Here is a 20,693-nt window from a genome sequence, read left to right as displayed (position 1 = left end):
TGTATATAAATGTACTCTATCAGACCATATTGGCCCAAAAGTTAGAAAATTTCTATTTAAAAAAAATCCTGTCGTAAAATCTGTGGGTGTCAATTACATTTTTCGGTCATAGCATCTTGAATCATATGTCGCAGCTAATAGATGCAACAGTTTAAATAAGAAATAAGAATAATTTACTTTCCCATTGAGTTCCGTCCCAGTGTTCATGGGGATGGACGTCTGTGTCTTCAGCAGGCGTAGAGTTAACAGAACTGGCAGCGTTGCGAGGCAAGGGCTCAAACATGTACGGCTGTAAGCCTTCTACACCAAACCAAGCTTCTGCCGCCCTGGAGTCCTCTTCCACAACATCTTCATCCCTGCTTTCCTCCTCTAAATAAAAAATGTATGACGGAGGAGACTCATCCACGACCTCTGACACAAAACTCTCCTCCTCTTGCATGTTTCCGCTGTCCATAGCGTTCCTTGACAATGTCGTTTCTCAGTCACAAAATTATTGCTACTTGGTCCCAAATGTAATTTCCCATTGGGAACCTACTAGCACTAAGTTGCTACCAGGTTAGTAAGATGCTTCCGAGACACCGGTCACAGTCAAACTTGCGAACCTTCCGCCACAACAATCCCGCTTCCCTGATAAGCGACCAATCACATTCACTTTATTCACTCATGTAAAGTTGTGCGCCACTCGGGGGAATTCGGAAATGCAACTGTTGGAACAGCCGATACCCTTCGACTGTAAAAGCTTACTGTTAAGTAAGGTGGAAGTTCTGTAATGCTATGGGCCTGTTTGTCTTTTAAAAGGCCCTGGGAACCTTGTTAATGTATATGGCATCATTAGAAAAAGGTGTTATGAACCCTGCCAGTAAAGTAAAGAAAAGATGTCTTGAGGTTGGCTGGAGTCATCTTGGTTGCTCCCATATTCAGGTATCACCAAGTCATCATTATTGGCGTATCAATTTTACGTCAGATCTCCCTCTTGTTACAACCGGTGTGAAAACCTGAGCCCCCTGCGTTCTAAGCACAGTCTGCAACCACTTCAATGGCTACGTTTACATGCGCAAAATTTCCCCGATCCGATCCAAACCTTGGTTGATCGGAAATTCAAAATCTCCATTTCCACTAAATGAAATGATCCGATCATGACGTGTGTATACATGTACCAAGCGTTGGATCAGATTAAATCTTTTAAGCATGCGCAGAACTGTGTACTTCCACTTTAGCAGTAGAAGAAGAAACCGGCTTTTGACAACGGCCTATTTCCCATCATTTCATCCATTTGATCATAGAACTCAAAGCAGGCTGGGTCAGACCCACTTTTGCAGTTTTGAGTTTTGGCTTTGTAATAGGCCGCTTTCAAACTCTTCCATCGATTTTTTTATCTGGTCGATACTTCTGTCAATTCCTGCTTCCTGCAGCTTTAAATGAACTTGAGTGTATAAGTCGGCGTTCCTAGACTTTCTGCCATCAAGGCGTTCAATTATGTTGAGCTCCCTTAAGGTTTCAAGCAAGAAACATGTGTCGGTGACAGACCACTTCGACTTTCCTCCCGCCATGTTGTTCACAACAAGAGCGAGAGCGACCGGTGGTTTCCTTTTGTTGACAAGGCGGAAAAACGTCACGCTGACGTCGCACACATGCGCGGTGAAGATTATTTTACTCTTAAGATCCGAATGGGTGTTTACATGGACGCCAATCAGAATGGCGATCGGCAAAAAGTACCTCTCTCTTTCGGAATTAAATTTATTTCCGATCGGACCGAATCGGATTAGAATCTTCAGTCTGACATGTTTACATGAAACATTTTTGATCTGATCAGGCCTTCAATCCGATTGTGTCCATGTAAACGTAGCTACTGTGGATACTTTGGAGCTCATAATCTATAACGTATGACCATCGCAGCACCCAGAACAAAATTCATTATGAAACCTTTTGGCTGATCTGAAGAAAAGAGCCGGAGCTCTGTTTTCCACCATGGTGAACTTTTATAGGAGAACCCTAAGAGGTTTACAGCAGACAAAAAGGCAGCTGTGCTCTGCCGCTTGTGGTCTTTTATACGCAATTTTATGCCCTTCCTCTAATATATAAAAGCTCTCAAAGATCAGGATGTTTTTCCAAAATGTAATTCTGAAATTACAGAAACTTCTTTGCTAAAAAAAAGGATTTATGTCGAGGCTTTTTATGCATCTTCTTTCACATTTGTACTTTTTGTGATTTACCATTTTCCTGTGAAATCAGATTTAAGAGACTTTTTCTCAGGATATCATGAAGGTATTAGATCTACAATGATGAGCATCATCAAACTGCCTCAAGCTGTAGCTTGCAGTGCTACAACATCCTTTAACCCGTTTGAGTTTTTAGAGCAATTAGAAAACATGTATTTAAATACAAAATGTACTTTTTTTTTTCCTTTTCTGCTTTACATTTAAATGTGAAAACTGCCATAAAGTGACCTCTAGGGCCGGCCTGCTGGGATGTAGGGAGTCTTTCCTGAATTCCTCCTCATACCCAAATCCTGTTGAACCACAGCCGTGATGCTTAAAATGTTGATGTCATTTTTAAATATTCGACTCATAGTTTGCATAAACAGTCCTTTTTCCATTTGATGCTTTAGCCGTGTGACTTCCTCTCTTCCCAGTGAAGAAGATGGGGAAAAAGAGAAGAAAAAAATCTGGTACTACAGCAGCAAAGCACAGCTGGAGGAGCTCATGGAGTGTCTGGATAAGGCGTACTGGGAGACCGATCTTCACGCCACCCTGGAGGAGATGAAGGAGGAAATGCACGCTCACATGGACATCACAGAGGAGCTTACCAACAAAGCTCGTGGAAACAGTAAAGCCTACCTCACCGCCATCAATGGTATGTGCTGACACCAGCCGTCCTCATCGCCTGTAAAACTTAAAAGCTATGCACTGTTCTGCTTTCCATCTGATGAAAAGTTAAGTTGTTTTAGATCGTCTGTGATCTCGGAAGTGTAAGGAAAGTACAGCTGTGTGTGGTGCAGGGGTTCAGAGGTGTTTTCTGCACCTCAGATTACAATTATTACCTCAGGCGAAGGATTTCTGCTTGATGACAGTTGGGTGTTGCCCTCTTCTCTCCCTGACGTTCACTGACATATCAAGCAACTGTTTTCCACGCAGCCTTCCTCCATGAAGCTGCGGTGGTTAGGAGACCTTTCAGTTCTTAGCCAGTAGTTTCCGTTTTTTCTCGGCCTCTTTGGTTGCCCTATCGTTCCCTTTTTAAGCCAGACTTCCTTTGCATGTTACTACACGGCTTAAATATTCTTATCAATGAGATCTCTCACTGCTGTGCTTTATTGTGGGCGCGCCTGTTGGTGTTAGGTCCAAAGCTGGATGTTTGAAAAAAGTTTGCTTATGTTATAAATGTTTCCTGTAAGCCTTTGACTTAAAGGGAAATTTATAGGAATGCTTGGACACTTAGTTTTTTTTTTGTTTAAATCATGCTCCAGCAGACTTCTGGCAGTATTCACATTGAAAACTGTTTTCTTAAGGCTGATTTATACTCAGAAACCAGGTTGTCCGCGTGTGTGTCCCAGTGAATGCAGATTTGCCCCCTCCCCTTCTGCTGCACCTCTCCAAAACTGTAGGTGACCACTAGGGCTGCAACAACGAATCGATAAAATCGATAAAAATCGACTTTTAAAAGCGTTGGCAACGAATTTAATCATTGATTAGTTGTGTCGCGCGATTAATGCGTCATCCGCCGCCGCCGTCAACCGGGGGAAGAAAAAAAAAAATGGCGGAGCGAGTCAGCGCCACAGTTGCAGTGTTGCCAACTCAGCGACTTTTCAGACCCCTCCAGCGACTATTTTTCAAAAAAGCGACTAGCGACAAATCTGGCGACTTTTTACGGTGTCACTGGCGGCTTTTGCCTGCCGTGGGGCGCCTCCCCCATCCCAACGCCTTTCTCCCTCTCCCACAGGAATCACTCTCAGCGCGGCAGTCAGAGCCGCAGGATATTAGTGAGGAGTTTACCCTCAGCGTCCAGACTGCAAATGAAGCGCGCATGCGCCTGGATTGACGGCGCAAATTGATCACAATAATTAAAATAGCCTGCGCTTTGTAAAGTGAAAAAAGTCGTAACATGCAACTTTTGTAAAAACAAATGAAAATGGCACGGAAGCACCACTGTTATGACGCAGCACCTGAAAAGAAAACACGTTGGAGCCTCGATGGCAGTGAAGAGAGCTGATCAGCAGGATGAGTAACCATGTTTGTTTCATTTTAAAGAGGGGAAACGTAAGTTAGTTTCTCAGGTAGCTCATCTGATGCTTTCCTTACCTTGTTAGTAGGTTACAGACAGTGATAAGGTTGGCTACTTATTTTACTTTTAATTTCATTTAAATTAGCTTAAGCAGCGTTTATATTTTCTTTATAAATAAATTAACTTGCAAATTATGAGGGCAAGGCTTTTAATGTTTAAATCTTCTGGCAAAGATAAAGAAAAGAAGATCCTGCAATTTATGGAAGTAAAGCAGAATAAAATCCAGCAAGATCAGTAATATGTCAATTAATTATCTGCCACATTCACATGTAAATATCTGTCTTTGGAGGATGTGTTTTTTAGCACCCCTAGTTCTCTCATTTTTATTCCAAATACAATTTGTAATTTGAATCACAGGGCTATTTTTATCTCTATGGTTCAGTATTTTCTCAAGCAGCAACTTTAACTGCTATACTTTCCTGTCTTAAAAGGCAGAACTCTTCTAGTCTAAAAAAAACTCATTTGTTGAACGGGGGGGCCTATTGTTTGAACCCCTTAGGGGCTTTAAGAAACAAAAATGCCTGTCTTTTTTTGCGCTTTATGAAACAAAGTAGCCTATATTTTGTGGATGTACAGCTACATTTCTCATGTAAGTTTGCGTAGTTTTAACACAAACATTTATTTTTCATATTGCACCAGTACAGTTAATGAGAAACCTGTACTTGTGTGCTTGTTTGTTCTGTCTAAAATGTTTATTTTGGAATAAAGAGGTTAATATAAAAAAATTTTTTTGTCCGATTCATCGATTAATCGAAAAAATAATCGGTCGATTCATAGATTTTTAAAATAATTGTTAGTTGCAGCCCTAGTGACCACAGACAGGAGGCCCTCTGATTGGTCAAATCTACATCTGCTCAACACTATACGTATTTGCTGTTTGGTACCTTACCGGCTTGTTTTGTTGGTATGACCGCCACTGTGGAAAAAGACTCATGAAGATGATCCATCTAAAAGAGCAAGGTGCGTGAGAACGCTGGGAACCCTTTTCCACCTGGATCCCTGCTCTTCTTCGCCCTCATGTCTCTCCGTTGTCGCACAAACTTCCCCCACTTCCTCACCGCCTCGGCCGTATCTAGATTAGAGATGTCCCGATCCAGGTTTTTGCACTTCCGATCCGATACCGATATTGTTTTTGGACTTCCGATCCGATACCGATACTGGCCGATACCAGCCTATTCAAGCATGCATTTAAGTTTAAGTTATTTAGCCTTAGTTGTAAGACTCATGTTGAAAAGGGTTTTAGTACTCTTGATAACATCTAGCCAACTGAATTAGGTGAGATTGAATAAAACACAATGATTGGTAACAACAAACTTACCTGTTTATTAAGAGATAAACACAAACTGGACAAAATTATGAATAGCAATCTGAAATTGCACAGTGAACAGTAAAACTGTAAACAGTTAAAGGTGCAAGTATTACTGTAAGTTTTAATAAAAATGCAAAACAGACAAGAGTGGAAAATATTCTATTAACTTAGAATCAGGACTCTACTCTTGAAAAAAGACACTGCCTAAAAAAAAATCAGTGCAAATAACAGTGAACTATTACACAAAAATGCCTTATACTCCCCAATCTCCTCCACACCTAGTCTCCATCTACACATCGTGCAGGATAAAATAATCCCACACGGCTGACATTTTCCCCGCTATCTTCTAACTGGATCGGCAGTCTGGATCGGCATTTTTACATTCTTTGCCGATACGCATTCTTTTGCCAATATCGGCGTCCCGATCCGATCCACGTATCAGATCGGGACAAGCCTAATCTAGATCCACAGCTAGTTCCTGATTGTCCCTCTTGCGTTGTGGCAAGGAATATCATAGCGCAGACCACGCTTCCAAATTGGACATAAATCTAAAATATCTGCGACAAGCTCACTGCGACACAGGAGAATAACCAGCCCTTAAGTCACAGTTGTTGACTTCTTAGCTTGATCTACAATAAGGTCTGCACCAATGAAAGAATAAATATTCATTTTTAAATCCAAGGTTTTCTAGTACTCTGCCTGGTCACTGCATGTTTTAGCTGATAAGGATTTAGTTCATATTAGTTTATATAGTTTCTGAAAACCAGGATCCAGTTAGAAAACCATTTTCTTTGTAAAATCCTGTAAAACTCTGAGAATATCAGACATTTCTGTGCCTATAAAACCCATTTAATAATGATTATTTGGTATCTTATTTAGTCTTTTGATAACACATTATAGGTCACTGCTCTGGTTGTAAACCTGCTAGCAAAGTGCAGTTTTTTAGTAATGCAGGATTAATTACTTAATCTTAGGTTGATAGATCTTATAGATCGACTAAAAATGTATTAAATGGCTATTTAAAAAATATATATATATTTTTTCTTTTACCAAGAGGATCTTTTTATAACACAAAGGGCTAAATATATATTTTTACTATATGCTTAATTAAAAAAGAAAAATAGTACATATTATTCTACTAGGTATATAAAATACTGACTGAATAAACAAAAAAATGTTTACTAGACATAATTTTTTATGTAAACTAGACATATTTAGAACACAACAAAAAGGGAAGCTGTTACACTGAATAAAAAAGAAACTTAAAATATGAAAAACCATTTGTGATTTCTAACACACAAAGATGTTAAGCTATAATTTAAAGACAGTATTTGTCTTTCTGAGTTTCTGTTTTTCCATTTTCCGCTTTGTTTCAATGAAGTGGATATAAATGTTGATGTAGTTCTGTGTTCAGCCTAATCCAGCTTTCAGTTCTTGGGGAGACTTTTTGCTGCTTTTAACGGCTACATCCTCGTTATTTCAAATGCACACAATTGCTCATAGAACAGTTTAAACTGAAGCATATTGAAGTAGGAAAGTCAAATTAACCCGCTTGAAAGGCGACACCTGCTTTGAGGACATTTCAAACCGACAGAGATCTTTTAAAGGCTGATACCGATAACTTTACATCAGTCTACCAATCCCAGATATGTGCTGCAGATTTTTTGTGATTCTTATAGCGTTATCATCATAAATTGACGCTGCGATAATAAATGTTACACGTCTGGAAAAAAAGAAAGAAACCATGGATAGCAAATAGAGGGAGCAGCAATGCTTGTTCTTCACGTGATCTTAACATATGGCTACTGAATCCACTAATGAATCCAATACAATACTGCGGTTGTGTTTTGTATCAGTATTGGCCAATACGCGCATGCTTTCGCCGATTCATTAGAGCATTGAGAAGCTATGCCTTAAGGTCACTTGGAGTATCTATTGCCCTTCCTGTTGTTTGCTATTAATTCTCAATGTTTTAATTAGTTAAAGGAATAGTACACCCAAAACATGATTAGCCTTCATTTTCTACTCACCCCCATGCTGAACAACACTCTGGAGTACTTTTTTGATATCTCAAATGCATCTGGAGATCTGGGAGGCTTCTTGCTGTCTGCTGACATTCAAATAATGGAGGTCTATGGTGCCCGAGACAGAAAGGTCCATAAAAGTCCACAAAAAACGTGTCAATATTCCTCCATACTGCTCGTCCAATGTATTCCAAGTGTCCTGAGTGGGTAGCATCCAGAATTTACTCGAAACGAAGTCATTTAGAATATTTTTAGAGCATAAACAGTAGTGAAATAAATAGTAGTGTATTAAAATCTTTCAATCTGTAATGTGCAAATTGTCATTGAATCTGGATTATCAAAACAGCCAGGTGCCTTTCTAAAAGCTGTAATACTGAAGTTTCTCCTTGAGGGATTAAAAGTTAGTTTTTATTCCTAAATCGTTGCCTAGGGCTGCAGTTTATGATTATTTTCCAAATCGATTCATCTGTCAATTATTTTTTTGATTAATAATCTGATAGCTAAAGATTCCTTAAAGAAAACTTAAATTAAATTAAAACCTTTTCCACTTTAGGAGTTTTAGAAATAAATTAAAAGTTTTTTAATTTTTACAATTTTGGTATAATTACTACTCTCAGTGGGTCGCTCTGTCAGCTAAAAGCCTGTTTTAGTCTCTACACTCCAGTTAATGATTAATCAATTACTACATTAGTAGATGATTATTTCATTAATTGATTAATCCAATTAATTGTTTCATCCCTATTGTTGCGGATAAAATAATCATCTAAAACCGTAAAACACCAAGCGTCAGTTAAAATTTGAACCGTTATTCTTCAGCAGGGTTTCTATCAGTCTGTAAAAAAGGAGAGCATTGTAGATATCTTTTTAATTTATTCAAGAAAAAAAACTTTAATGTTTAAATAAAAATAAAATTTCAGATAGAAATAGAATAGAAAACAAAGCCTTAACATGTGGACAGAGTGACAGTAGAGGTTGTAGTTGTATTTTACATATAATTTCATTTCCATTCGTTAATCTTCCTGAAAATCTTACAAAGACTGTTTTGTTTTCCCTCTCATAACTGTGAAATCGTTTTTTAGAGGGTTTTATTTTAGGCCACAAACATGGATTTGATTTATCCAACATAATGACCCTTCTATAAAAGCCTTAATGGCATCTGGAATCATTTATGTGGTAAAAAGGTTTATTATTATGGTCAGAATTTCAAAGCTCCCTTCAAATGAACAGCCTTCAGTGTTACAGCCACTATGTTTAACACTAGCTGCTTCCTTTTGTTTGTAGAGGTTTCCGTGGAGCGTTTGAAGATCCGGCGAGAATTGGAGGAATCAAAGAAACGAGCAGCAGAGACAGAGAAGGAAGCAGAACAGGGCTCTCTAAACGCAGCTGGGGATGATGGCGATACCTCAGCGCAACAAAACAAACCAGAGTATGCTGAGCTGACGGAAGGTGCCAGCTCACAAGGTAAAAATGATCGTGCTGCGGTAAAGATGTGGTCTGTTTGCCTTTTCAAACATGTTTTGGGTGAAGGTGTATGGACATATACTCCCATCCTTTCCTAGTCTTTATATAGACCCCCTGACTCTGCTGGTGCTGTTCACTCTCTGTCCTACCACAGCAGCTGCCGTTCAGCCTCCCTCAGAGGAGAGATGCGTGTCAGATAAACCCGCCTCTGCCCCCCAGGATGCAGCTGCAACTAAGACTGAATCGCTTGAGTCAAACACTGAAACAGAAACTGATCATCCTGGAAACCAGGAGAAGGGTTTTGCCCCTCAGCTGGCAGAGCAGGGACAGACAGGTACCCCCCCAAGTCATTGTTTGACCCCTGTGTGACCTTTAGATGAGCATCAACACTGCCCTTCATTCCCTGCTTCCTGACTCTACGTCCATCTTGATGTGTTTGGTTGCTCTTTGCGTCTAACCATGTTGTTCAGCGGGTTTGCTTTTGTTTAGATTACTATATAAATCTGCATGTTTCTAAATGACACTGGATACTGTTTGATCAAATTAGACCAGAACTGAACTCTGGTCCAGAGAGAAAGTCTGTCCCAGAAAAAACTTAAAGCTGCAGATCAGTGAAACATGGTGGGCATGTGGGCATTAATCAAATCTCCTCTATAAAGGACTAAACCTGCCTGATTGGTTCTACATTTCTTTAAAATATTTGACTTTTTTACTTTCTTTTCACTTTTTAAGGCCAATTAAGCTGAAATTTGGACCATCAGCTTTTATTTTTATTTTTATAGTCTCTCTTCCACTGAAATCTGCAGGTTTTTCAAACACGGGTCCATCAGCTAACAATCGACATTTAGCTCCCTTCCCATTGGCAAAAAAAATCCAGGTCTGACCCCCTGCTGGCAAGCTGCATGGCCTCTTTCCCCCCACCGCTGGCGTTTGGTGACACCATCACGCTGGGTTCCTGCTCTCTCATGGAGACAGCTCCTGCTATCCCAAAACATCTTTAAGTAAATGCATTGAATGTAATTAGCAGGCCCAAGCAGTGCTGAACATCGTCGCCATCTGCTGGCAGTTTTTACTCACACACCCATTAAGTTGGCTGCTTTCGAAGCTGTAGCTTTTACCAACGCTTATATATTTCCATTTTATCCCTCTTGTTATCCCTCATGATGTTGTTTTTTTTGTTTTTTTTGCACTCATCCTAAACTTTCCTCCTTGTCTTTACAAACCTCTATTGTGCAAATGCTCTTGTTTACTCAAACGTGCCTGTGCAGTACTGTACAGGTCACATAGTCTTCTTAAGGTAAATACTCAGAGCAGACCAAGTTTGCCAACAAATTGAGCAAAAACAAAATAAAACACAGAAAAAAATATTATAAGCAAACAAGGTACCAGGGAATTTAATTTACAGCCTTTGAACGCAGCCAGAGGGAGTTGGTGGCTAGAAATTCACAAGATCATTGCAAAGTGGTGTAGATAATAGCAAAAACACACTGGGAAAAGTGCAATCCAAGATGATTAGAAATAAAGTTGATAAAAGGAAGAAAAAAATACACAAACTTAAACTAATGTGAAGATGGGTTTTTAATCTTGAATTAAAATAACTGCTGCATTTTTTTTTCAGTTATCTGGGAGTTTATTTGTGGTTAGTGGAACCTAAGAACTAAATGCTGCTTCTGCACGTTAGGTTCTTGTTCAGGGTTTGCAAAGTAGATTAGAGCCAGAAGACCTGACAGCTCTGGGTGGTTGATCCACTGGCAGCAAGTCTGTAATAGTGCTATCAATCAGACATTTAGTAACTAATAGAAGCATTTCAAAATCTCTTATTCTGTGACATACAGGGAGTCTGTGGCAGGACTTTAGCACTGGGTGATGTGCTCTAAGTTTGAGGATGCAGGCAGCAGCATTCTGGATCATTTGCAGCTTTCTGATCCACGTTTCAGGCAGACCTGTGAGACGCCGCTGCAGTTATAACTCAATTCATAAAAATGAGGTCCTGCTCACACATTAATCCTTTATTCCTGGAGACTTTCTTAAGTTGATAGAAGGCTGAGTTTGTTACTGTCTTTAGTCTGTCTTGAGTTCATCACTACACCCAGATATTTAAGCCTGATTGGTGGTTTCTAGCTTTATTAACTAAAGCTGTGTTCTAACTTTTAATCCAAAATCTCTTACTTCAGTTTTGTTTTGATTCAGCTGAAGAATATTTTGTGAGACCTCGACATTTACCCAGCCCTTAAATGGCTTCATTTCACCTGGTGACATTCTGACGTACAGCTGTCTGCATAATTATGTTGTTTATTAACATTCAGGGGGAGCTAGTAGATATTGAATTGGATGGGCCTAAAGATGGAACCGTGGGGAACGCCATGCATTATTTATTTATTTTTTTGGTCTCTTGGGTTAGACAGACAGCTCCAGCATTAGCTTAGCTAAACTGCCTGTGTTTGTCTTGCTTTCATTGCTTGCATTTAGTCTGTTGCCAAGTTATTTCATATTCTAGGTGTTTTTTGGTTTTGTTTTCTCATTTCCTTGAACACATCTCGGTCTCCTATGGTTTGCATGTTTGAGTTATTTGCCCTCCCAAATGTTTGGTTTTATATCATCCCTAAGTGTCACTGAATTCTAAGGAAACCTTATTTGTCCTTACAGTTTACTTTTTGTATTGATTTGGTTTAGATGGCCGCCCGAAGTCAGAGTCTGCTTGTGATATCGCTGATGGTGATAAGTCATTGTCACAGACCCAGGATGAATCCCATCAGCCGGCGGCAGCGAGTGACAGCAGCCGGGTTTCTGCCCCTGACGATCCTAAACAGGTGGAGCCTCCTGACCTGGCGGACAGGTCCTCCCGGTCCTCTTTTACCAGCCAGGATGGGACTGGTAAGCTGCGATTTTGAAAATAAAATATTGGCTCAAATTTGATTACCGCCGTCTCAAATGGTTCTTGTTTTGATGATGGGGGCGTCGTCTGGTCTCTGACAGAGGAGTATAATGAAAGGAATAAGAAGGGGAGTGGAGCAGAACAAGAACCGAAGAGACGCAGTGAAGAGGTGAGGGGCACTGCTTTTAAATGTCAGAATTTCCAGCTAGCAAAGTGAACATTTGGCATTTCTCTATCTTTTCTATCGCCATAAATCTAATTCTCTGAATTATATTGTGTAATATTGTAGAAAGAGAATCTAAATTATATTTATAGCTTTTTGATGCAAAATAGAAAAGGATGTAGATGTTGTTGTTTTCAAAGTCAGCTGTGGATTATCTGGATTATCCTGTTTTAAAAAGGTCCTAATGTTTGTTTCTTCTGTATTCCAGACACCTGGAGGAATTCTTGCTGCTGACACGCCACATCTCAGCTTCTTGAAAAGGGACCTGGCGGTGAACGTAAACAACCTCTTCAAGCTGGGTCAGGAGGGTAAATACAGGGTGTACCAGAACCAGTACAGCACCAACACATTGGCACTTAACAAACATCAGCACCGGGAAGACTACGACAAGAAACGCCACCTGTCGCACAAGTTCAGCTTGACCACAGCGTCGGAGTTCAAATGGAACGGCTCCATCCACGGGTCGCGGAGTTTGACGGTGGCCACGCTGCGCCTGACTATAATCCAGCTGGAAACCAGCATCCCCGGACCGTTCATGCACCCCAACTGGGCGTCACACAGGTACAGTGGTTTTCATTTGGACGGCAAGATAAAAGGCTTACCCTGTATTCTATGCAACCCAACAAGATGTTGGTTGTTTGTTTTAGGACCAACTGGAACAAAGCAGTGCAGATGTGCAGCAAGGCCAGAGAGTTTGCTTTGGCCTTGGCTATCCTGGAGTGTGCAATTAAACCAGTGGTTATGCTGCCTGTATGGAAAGATTCTCTCGGCCACACAAGGTGAACATGGAACAAGGCTCAGCTTTATGTGCTTTGTGTTTCCAGACTCATTTCTCCTTCCAGCATTAATGATCATACAGTTTCCTTTATCAACACTGTTAGCGTTTTTATATCCAAACCCTGTTCCCTCTTTTGCTTTTGCTTCAGAATGCATCGGATGACCTCAATGGAGCGAGATGAGAAGGAAAAGGTGAGAAAGCGTGAGAAAAAACTGGAAGATGAGGAGACTTTGCAGCAGGCCACGTGGGTGAAATACACCATCCCCATCAAACACCAGGTAGGACAACAGGAGACGTTTGGTTTGCAAAGAAATTTAAGCACATTCTCACATTTCCTCACATACATTCAATGTCTTTTTAATCAGGTTTTGCTGTCGCTGTCCAACACTAAGAGTTTAATGTCGTTGAAATGTAACAGATACATTTTCTCTACCTTTGTTGGAAACAAAAACAACTGAAACGTATGGTAGTTTGTTTTTCACCCTTCTTTGTCTCATGCAATGCACCTGAGAAGCCATCTAATGACCGAATGGTCTCTGTGTCTGGGCCTTGGTACAAATTAGTAATGAACATTTGTGAACAAACTGCAGAATATTAAACCTTATCCAAAGCCTCAAACCTTTCAGGGAGTACTGTTCTCTCCATCTGTGTGTGGCTTATGATCAATGCAGCACAGAACTCTCAACTGACATTTATTTCCTACTGGTAAACATGGCTGTGGCAGAATTATGCTGAGGGGATGCTACAGCAGGGTCAGGGAAAATCTGTTAATGGTTTCAAAACAAAAAGAAAATAACTATATTGGTGTTTTCTAGGCTCTTTTTTTTATTAGATCCTCATTAAAAAACAAACATATAATATTGAACTAATTAAAAATATTTTTTTTATTCTTTTGAGCTAACTAAATACAAAATAAAATCCTGTCTTAATTTGTTGTGATAGCGTTGATGTTCAAAAGATTAATTTACGTAATCAAAGAATATCAGTTTCAGTCGAAGTTTGTTTCCGTAGAAGTAAAAAAAAAACCCCAGAGGGGAAAAAAGAGTTTGGAGAAAATAGGAAAAATAAACATAAAACAATGTTTTATTATCTGTAATATTATGGAATGATGCGAAATAGATTTATGATAATGTGAGAACAAAAAAACAAAAAAAGAACTGTCATACCAGCTACTGGATATCAGTCTAGAGATCCCAAATCAGTGCTGCATATTTTATGTTGTATTGGGGCGTTGTTTAATCTGATTCTTGGAGCAGATTTAGCTTTTTCTTTCTTTATTTAATCTGGTGATCCAAAAAAAAAAGAAAATAAAAAAAATTCCACTGGACTTCGTTTCCAAGTTTGAAGATGTTTGGCTTCCCATCCAGGATGCTTTTTCAATTCAAAATGTCAGGAATAGCTTTTAGTTCGAGGTTTTATACAGTAGCCCATCAAAGCCATGTTTTTGTCTAGAAATCATGCAAATTGGAACAGACGAATGGATCCACCCCTTTGGAATGGGGGTTGTTTGGCTTCTTTTGTTAGACTGCAATCCTCCATACCTGTCTGTCTCTAAAAGGGGGGTCTTTAAAGAGAATTGTTGGCCTGGCTTCTTCATTTAAATTATAAAAAGGACACGTTGATGACAAATGTTATAGAAGTGTTGTCACATTGTTACAATGTTACATTTAAACATAGAAAGAACAGAACATTAACTATGGGTGAAAAATGGAGGAAGCAGTGAACACAGCATGTATAGGATGAAGCCCGATAACAGGAAAAAAACAACAACACTAATATTGGTCCAAAATATCAGCAGACTGATGCTTAGGCTTACTTCTACCAAGGACCCACTGCAGCTATCAGAGACAGCTCATCACTTTTCGGGAGTGATGGACTGTCTCTTAAAGGTATAGTGGAGGATTTTTTGTAAATTCTTGGAAAGACCTGCCCTCTCCACTTAAAAAAAAAATAATACATATGCGCCACCATGTACCAGCTCCTGAGAGGGAGCGCCTATTATGCGCGCGAGAGCATGCAGGATCCCATTTCTTGTGCACGTTCAATTTAAAAGTCGCTGTTTGCATCACTCATACAAGCTCACTTTCCAAAAGATTTGCAATTTTTCCGCAATTTCAGACTCCCATCGGTACGTAAAAAATGGGACGAGCACGTAGGACGGCCTTATGTAAACATATCACCAGAATGGAAAAAGTACATCCTCCGCTATACCTTTATGTTCGAAGATTGCAGAAAATTAGTAAATCTCGCTACTTCACCTCCATCATGTAAAATCCCCAAAAAACACGCTGTGATTTGTGGTTATAACCTGACAGAGTTTTTTTTTTTTTTTTTTTTTAAGGTATGGAAGCAGAAAGGGGAAGAGTATAGAGTAACGGGATACGGTGGTTGGCTCTGGGTCAGCAAGACGCATGTTCCACGTTTTGTTCCGAAGCTGCCGGGAAACACCAACGTAAACTACCGCAAAGAACTCCAAGGTAAGTTCCAGTGGCGACTTTCATCGTTCTCCTGACTGTCGCAAAGATTCAGTGCTTCAGTTCCGTCCAAACATCTAAGTTTTTCCATAATATCCTTTTTTGTCTTTGTTATTATGGAGTTTTTCCCTGTTTTTCAGCCAAATTGAGAGAGAAAAATGAAGCAGCTTCTGTTAAGGTGGAGGATTTGAAGGAAAGCAAGAATCCGGTCAGTCAGAGCTCAGAGGACAAGGAGCTGGGACCAAACTCTGCATCGTCTCTGGATGCATCTTTGGTTAATGAAAGCAAGAATGAGAAAGAAAAATCTGTTAATGATGAGCATCCAAAACCTGCTGGAGAAGAGAAAGGAGAGGAGAAAATGGATGTCGACTCCAACCAAGAGGCCCCTGACAAGAAAGGTAAAAATCCCATTCTGGACGCCATCTGTGATTATGTTTGATATACCAGCTAATTTCTGCATTTCCTTTGTAGATGAAGTGAAAGTGAATTGTCCGTCTCCAGATTCTGTTCATCCTCCTGAAAAAGAACCAACCCAGATACCAGGAGAACCCAAACAAGAGGAGATCCCAGCTAAAATCTTCTACGATGTGGTGAACGTCAGCGAAGGCTTCCAGCTGCGGACGGCGTACAAGAAAAAGGTAAAGCCATCCAAACTAGACGGACTGCTGGAGCGCCGGGTCAAACAGTTCACCCTGGAGGAGAAGCAGAGACTGGAGCGGATGAGGCAGGCGGCCCTGCTGTCCAAAATGAAAGCCACAAAGCCCACAGCTGGGGGGACGGCGGAAGCCCCGGCGACGAGCGAACAGCAGGCTGCTGAGACCCCGAAAACAGAGAAGGACGACAACTTCCAAGGGAAAGATCCTGTGGTTAAAAAGCTCAACTTTGATGGGGAGATCACGGAAACAAAGACAGAGGTTAAATCTGAGGCGGATGTATCTGAAGTCAGCGCTACACATGGGAGCAAGGGGGAGGATTGTTCCCATAAGGAAGTGAACGGAGAACCAGAACTCAACAGTAAAAATAATCATCTGTCAGAGATGACTGAAAACAAAGATAAACCACAGAAGATGGGGGACAACCCCAAGAAACGCAGCTACGAAGAAATGGATCAGAGCAGCGATCAGAAGGGTTTAGAAGGAGCGGATTCCACCCAAGACAAAAGCAGCCTTTCACAGATTAACGGGAAAAACCCGACTGCAGATTCTGAATCCAGGGTCCATGGCGACGCTTTGGACCCGGACAGAGAACCTGTTAAATCTTTAATGAATGGGAACCTCTCGAGAAGTGATTTATCCAACGTAACGCACCCACCGCCTCTAAAAGTCGCAAAGTTAGAGAATCACGTTGAAGAGGGAGTAGAGACCCTGAATAAGAGGGAACATCCAACCACAAACCATGAGGCCCCCCTCCCTGTAAAGATGGAATCGTCCACTACTTCTTGTCACAATAGTAATATTACAGACAACTGCACTTCTAATGAGGATGTAAAGACATCCGTCACTAAAATCTCCCCAAGAGAGCCTCCGTATTCTTCTATGCAAGACAAATCCAGCAGTTTCACTAAGACTCCTCAAACTTCGCAGGCAGAAAGCAGCTCAGTTTCCTCCAATAGCGCCGCTGGTGCCGTCACCCAGCCGGGCGTAGCAGCAGCCGGCTCCCAGAGAAGGAAACCCAGTGATGGCAAAACCATCGCCCCCGCCAGCTCCATGACCATCAGTAAAGAATATTCCACCAGAGACAGAGTCAGCCTGCTGCGCTTCTCCAAATTCAAGAAAGCCCGCTCTGGAACGGCGCTGCCGTCCTATCGCAAATTTGTGACGAAGAGCAGCAAGAAGAGCATTTTCGTGCTGCCAAACGACGACCTGAAGAGGCTGGGGAGGAAGGCGGGCATCAGGGAGGTCCCCATCTTCAGCTACAACGCCAAGCCTGCTCCCGATATCTGGCCCTACCCTTCACCTCGGCCCACCTTCGGCATCTCATGGAGGTTGGTGACACCAGTAGATTGTGCAAAATAATTTGTCTACATAAACATAACCGCATTTTTCTTATTTTTCTATTTCTTTCAGATACCGGCTTCAGACTGTGAGGTCACTGGCGGGCGTTAGCTTGATGCTGAGGCTGCTGTGGGCCTGCCTCAGGTGGGACGACATGGCCGTGAAGCCTTCTACTGCGGTTGGAACGACCCGGAAAGGTAAGGGGGGAGGGTTCAACACCTGGCAGCCATGTTAAACACACTTGATTTTTTTCCAATAATCTTTGAAAAGTTTGGAACATCCAGATGGAGGGATGTCTGGTCATTCCTCTTTATATAATCTTGATTCTTCTTCCAGGGCTGCCCTTTGTCACCGATTCTGTTCATTACCTTTATGGACAGAATTTCTAGGCGCAGCCAAGGTGTTGAGGGGATCCGTTTTGGTGGCCTTAGGATTGCGTCTCTGCTTTTTGCAGATGATGTGGTCCTATTGGCTTCATCAGGTCGTGATCTGCAGCTCTCGCTGGATCGGTTCGCAGCCGAGTGTGAAGCGGCCGGGATGGGGATCAGTGCCTCCAAATCCGAGGCCATGGTCTTGAGCCGGAAAAGGGTAGAGTGCCTTCTCCGGGTCAGGGGGGGTGTCCTGCCCCAAGTGGAGGAGTTTAAGTATCTTGGGATCTTGTTCACGAATGAGGGAAGAAGGGAGCGGGAGGTCGACAGGCGGATTGGTGCAGCGTCTGCCGTGAAGCGGGCGCTGTACCGGTCCGTCGTGGTGAAGAGAGAGCTGAGTCAAAAAGCGAAGCCCTCGATTTACCGGTCGATCTACGTTCCTACTCTCATCTATGGTCATGAACTCTGGCTCATGACCGAAAGAACGAGATCGCGGATACAAGCGGCCGAAATGGGTTTCCTCCGTAGGGTGGCTGGGCTCTCCCTTAGAGATAGGGTGAGAAGCTCGGTCATCCGGGAGGGACTCGGAGTAGAGCCGCTGCTCCTCCACGTCGAGAGGAGCCAGTTGAGGTGGCTTGGGCATCTGTTTAGGATGCCTCCTGGACGCCTCCCTGGTGAGGTGTTCCGGGCACGTCCCACCAGGAGGAGGCCCCGGGGAAGACCCAGGACACGCTGGAGAGACTATGTTTCTCGGCTGGCCTGGGAACGCCTTGGGGTTCCTCCTGAAGAGCTGGAAGAAGTGGCTGGGGAGAGGGAAGTCTGGGCCTCCCTTCTTAAGCTGCTGCCCCCGCGACCCGACCCCGGATAAGCGGAGGAAGATGGATGGATGGATGGATGATTCTTCTTTCAAGCCGGGCATACACTGTACAGCTTTTTCCAATTGCACGCAGTTACAGCTCACACTGTACGACAAAACTGCAGGGTTTAAAAGTTCTCAGCTTGCGATGTATGTTCGCTCTGATGCGATCTACCTGCTCACACTGTACGTCTGAAAACCAGGTCGTATTCAGCTCCGCAGTGAGATTGCGCTACTCGGACTCATCTAATCGGAAGCCAAACCAGTAGAATAGGAAGAAGACAGAAGTGTTGATGCCTCCTGTTAAATATGAAGCTCACTAGAGTGAAACACGCTGCTTTGGCAATATGTGCAATTGTGTGTGCTGAAAGCCCTAAAAAGAAAAGGCGACAACATATTTGGACAAAGACATGGCTGATCAAACGTGGCTACTATGCTATGTCAATACTACTATGTCAATTTTACAGAAAGAACTCTTATTTCACTCACACCCCTGAAATGCTTCTGTGTTTTCATCTGAGAGGAAGAAGAAGAATCCGTGTTTGCCCACTGAGTGATTTGCCCACGACCACCTTACGATGGCCGACTGAATTTCAACCGTTTGTCTCCCGACATCACGATTTCTGATCGGGAGGTGGTTGATAAGAGGCTGATCGGCCCTCGTTACCCCCTGTACACTACACAACGGATGATCAGCCTGAAAGTCGGCCTGTTCAAAAAATTCTGACCTGGAAAGGGCAAAAAATTCCTACATTGTATGTCTGCCTTTAGGCAATCATTAGGTCAGCCCTGGGTGTGCTAACTGGCTAATGCAGCCATGGAGGAATTTGTGTTCAAGGCATCAGTCTGTGTTTATGTGGCCGTATGTTTGGGAACATCATCTTGTCGTTAGAATCAATAGCTGCTTTTCCATCAACCATCAAATTATAATAATGAAAATCGCAGATCAAGTCACATCACAAGAGCTACTTAATCCGGAGCTGGACCTTAGCGCCTTGTAAAAGGACGAAGAAGACTTTAAGTTGCAGAAGATGACAGAGCAGCGTATTTGGATTCACGAGGAGACTATTCGTTTCATTTAGTTTGCGACAATGAACTCTAGATCTGTGGCTGAAATATGGATATGTCACATGTTTACTACCCTAGGCGGAAAAACGTTAAAACATTGCATGTAGGGCTTCGGTGGCGCATTGGTTAGCGCACTCAACCCATGTACTGATTTTGTACTCAGAAACCAGGTCGTCTGCGTGTCGCAGTGAATGCAAATGTGCCCCTACCCTTAGTCCTCGACCTTGCTGACCCGAGTTTGAATCCGATCTGTGGTCCTTGCATGCTTCATGCTGTCTCTTACCTCCTTTCCTGTCAGCCAACTTTACAAAAAATGAGCCGCTAGTCCTGTAAACGGCTAAAAAAAAACAAAACAGAAATAAAAAAAACATTGCATGTAATTTTAATTAAAAAAAAATTTAATGGTACTATACTGCAGTTGCCTTTTCAAGGTTAGCAGAACATCAACATAGTTTTTCCCACATTTGTAATGGAAATGCAGCTATTGGTTTCATTATACCATGCACTCCAGCAGGGCTTTTGTGATGAATAAGGCCCACAGCATTTTAGAACCTCCACCGTACTTGAATGCGGACTGAGATTCTTTTCTATGCATTCATCCTTTGTGTGTTTTTGGGCTCATGTGGAGTTTCCAGAAACTCAACTTTAATCCAAAGTCATGAAAAAAGACATTTTAAATTAAATGATTGGGTGAAGTGACTGGTTGGTTAGAATTAGTAATGAGACATAACTTGTTTGAACTATGAAGACTTCTTTTGGATGAAACAAAGGATTATCATCTGATGCATGTCTTAAAATCAGGAACCTTTGTGTTTCTAGAAACTACAGACACAGATATAATCACAACAGAGATTATCAGACGGAGAGACATCGAGCCGCATGGCATTCGCTCTGAATACTGCATTCGGAAGATCATCTGCCCCATCGGAAACAGGGACACCCCCAAAGGTAAGATGGTTTCAGGTCGTAGAGAATTCTGAATAAT

The 20,693-nt window shown here is 41.8% G+C and overlaps 1 protein-coding gene across 4 annotated transcripts in view; it reads left to right on the top strand.

Moving 5' to 3' along the window:
* LOC119797282 (nucleosome-remodeling factor subunit BPTF-like) overlaps positions 1–20,693 on the top strand; it is a 38,839-nt gene that overhangs the window by 2,984 nt on the left and 15,162 nt on the right. For 3 of the 4 annotated variants that reach the window (XM_038306298.1, XM_038306301.1, XM_038306300.1), the window contains exons 3-15: positions 2,633–2,853; positions 8,893–9,072; positions 9,227–9,406; positions 11,746–11,946; positions 12,049–12,116; positions 12,379–12,731; positions 12,818–12,949; positions 13,097–13,226; positions 15,290–15,425; positions 15,563–15,820; positions 15,894–17,406; positions 17,489–17,613; positions 20,528–20,656. In XM_038306298.1, the coding sequence (XP_038162226.1) occupies positions 2,633–2,853; positions 8,893–9,072; positions 9,227–9,406; positions 11,746–11,946; positions 12,049–12,116; positions 12,379–12,731; positions 12,818–12,949; positions 13,097–13,226; positions 15,290–15,425; positions 15,563–15,820; positions 15,894–17,406; positions 17,489–17,613; positions 20,528–20,656 (3,626 nt within the window). The remainder of the gene's footprint in view (positions 1–2,632; positions 2,854–8,892; positions 9,073–9,226; positions 9,407–11,745; positions 11,947–12,048; positions 12,117–12,378; positions 12,732–12,817; positions 12,950–13,096; positions 13,227–15,289; positions 15,426–15,562; positions 15,821–15,893; positions 17,407–17,488; positions 17,614–20,527; positions 20,657–20,693) is intronic. The other variant, XM_038306299.1, reaches the window with a different exon arrangement.

Source organism: Cyprinodon tularosa, unplaced genomic scaffold (genome assembly GCF_016077235.1).
Source record: "Cyprinodon tularosa strain WSP-4 unplaced genomic scaffold, ASM1607723v1 ctg579, whole genome shotgun sequence".
In the NCBI taxonomy this organism is placed as follows: Eukaryota; Metazoa; Chordata; class Actinopteri; order Cyprinodontiformes; family Cyprinodontidae; genus Cyprinodon; species Cyprinodon tularosa.
Note: the sequence above shows the minus strand (reverse complement) of the source record. Positions and strands in the feature narration are given on the sequence as shown.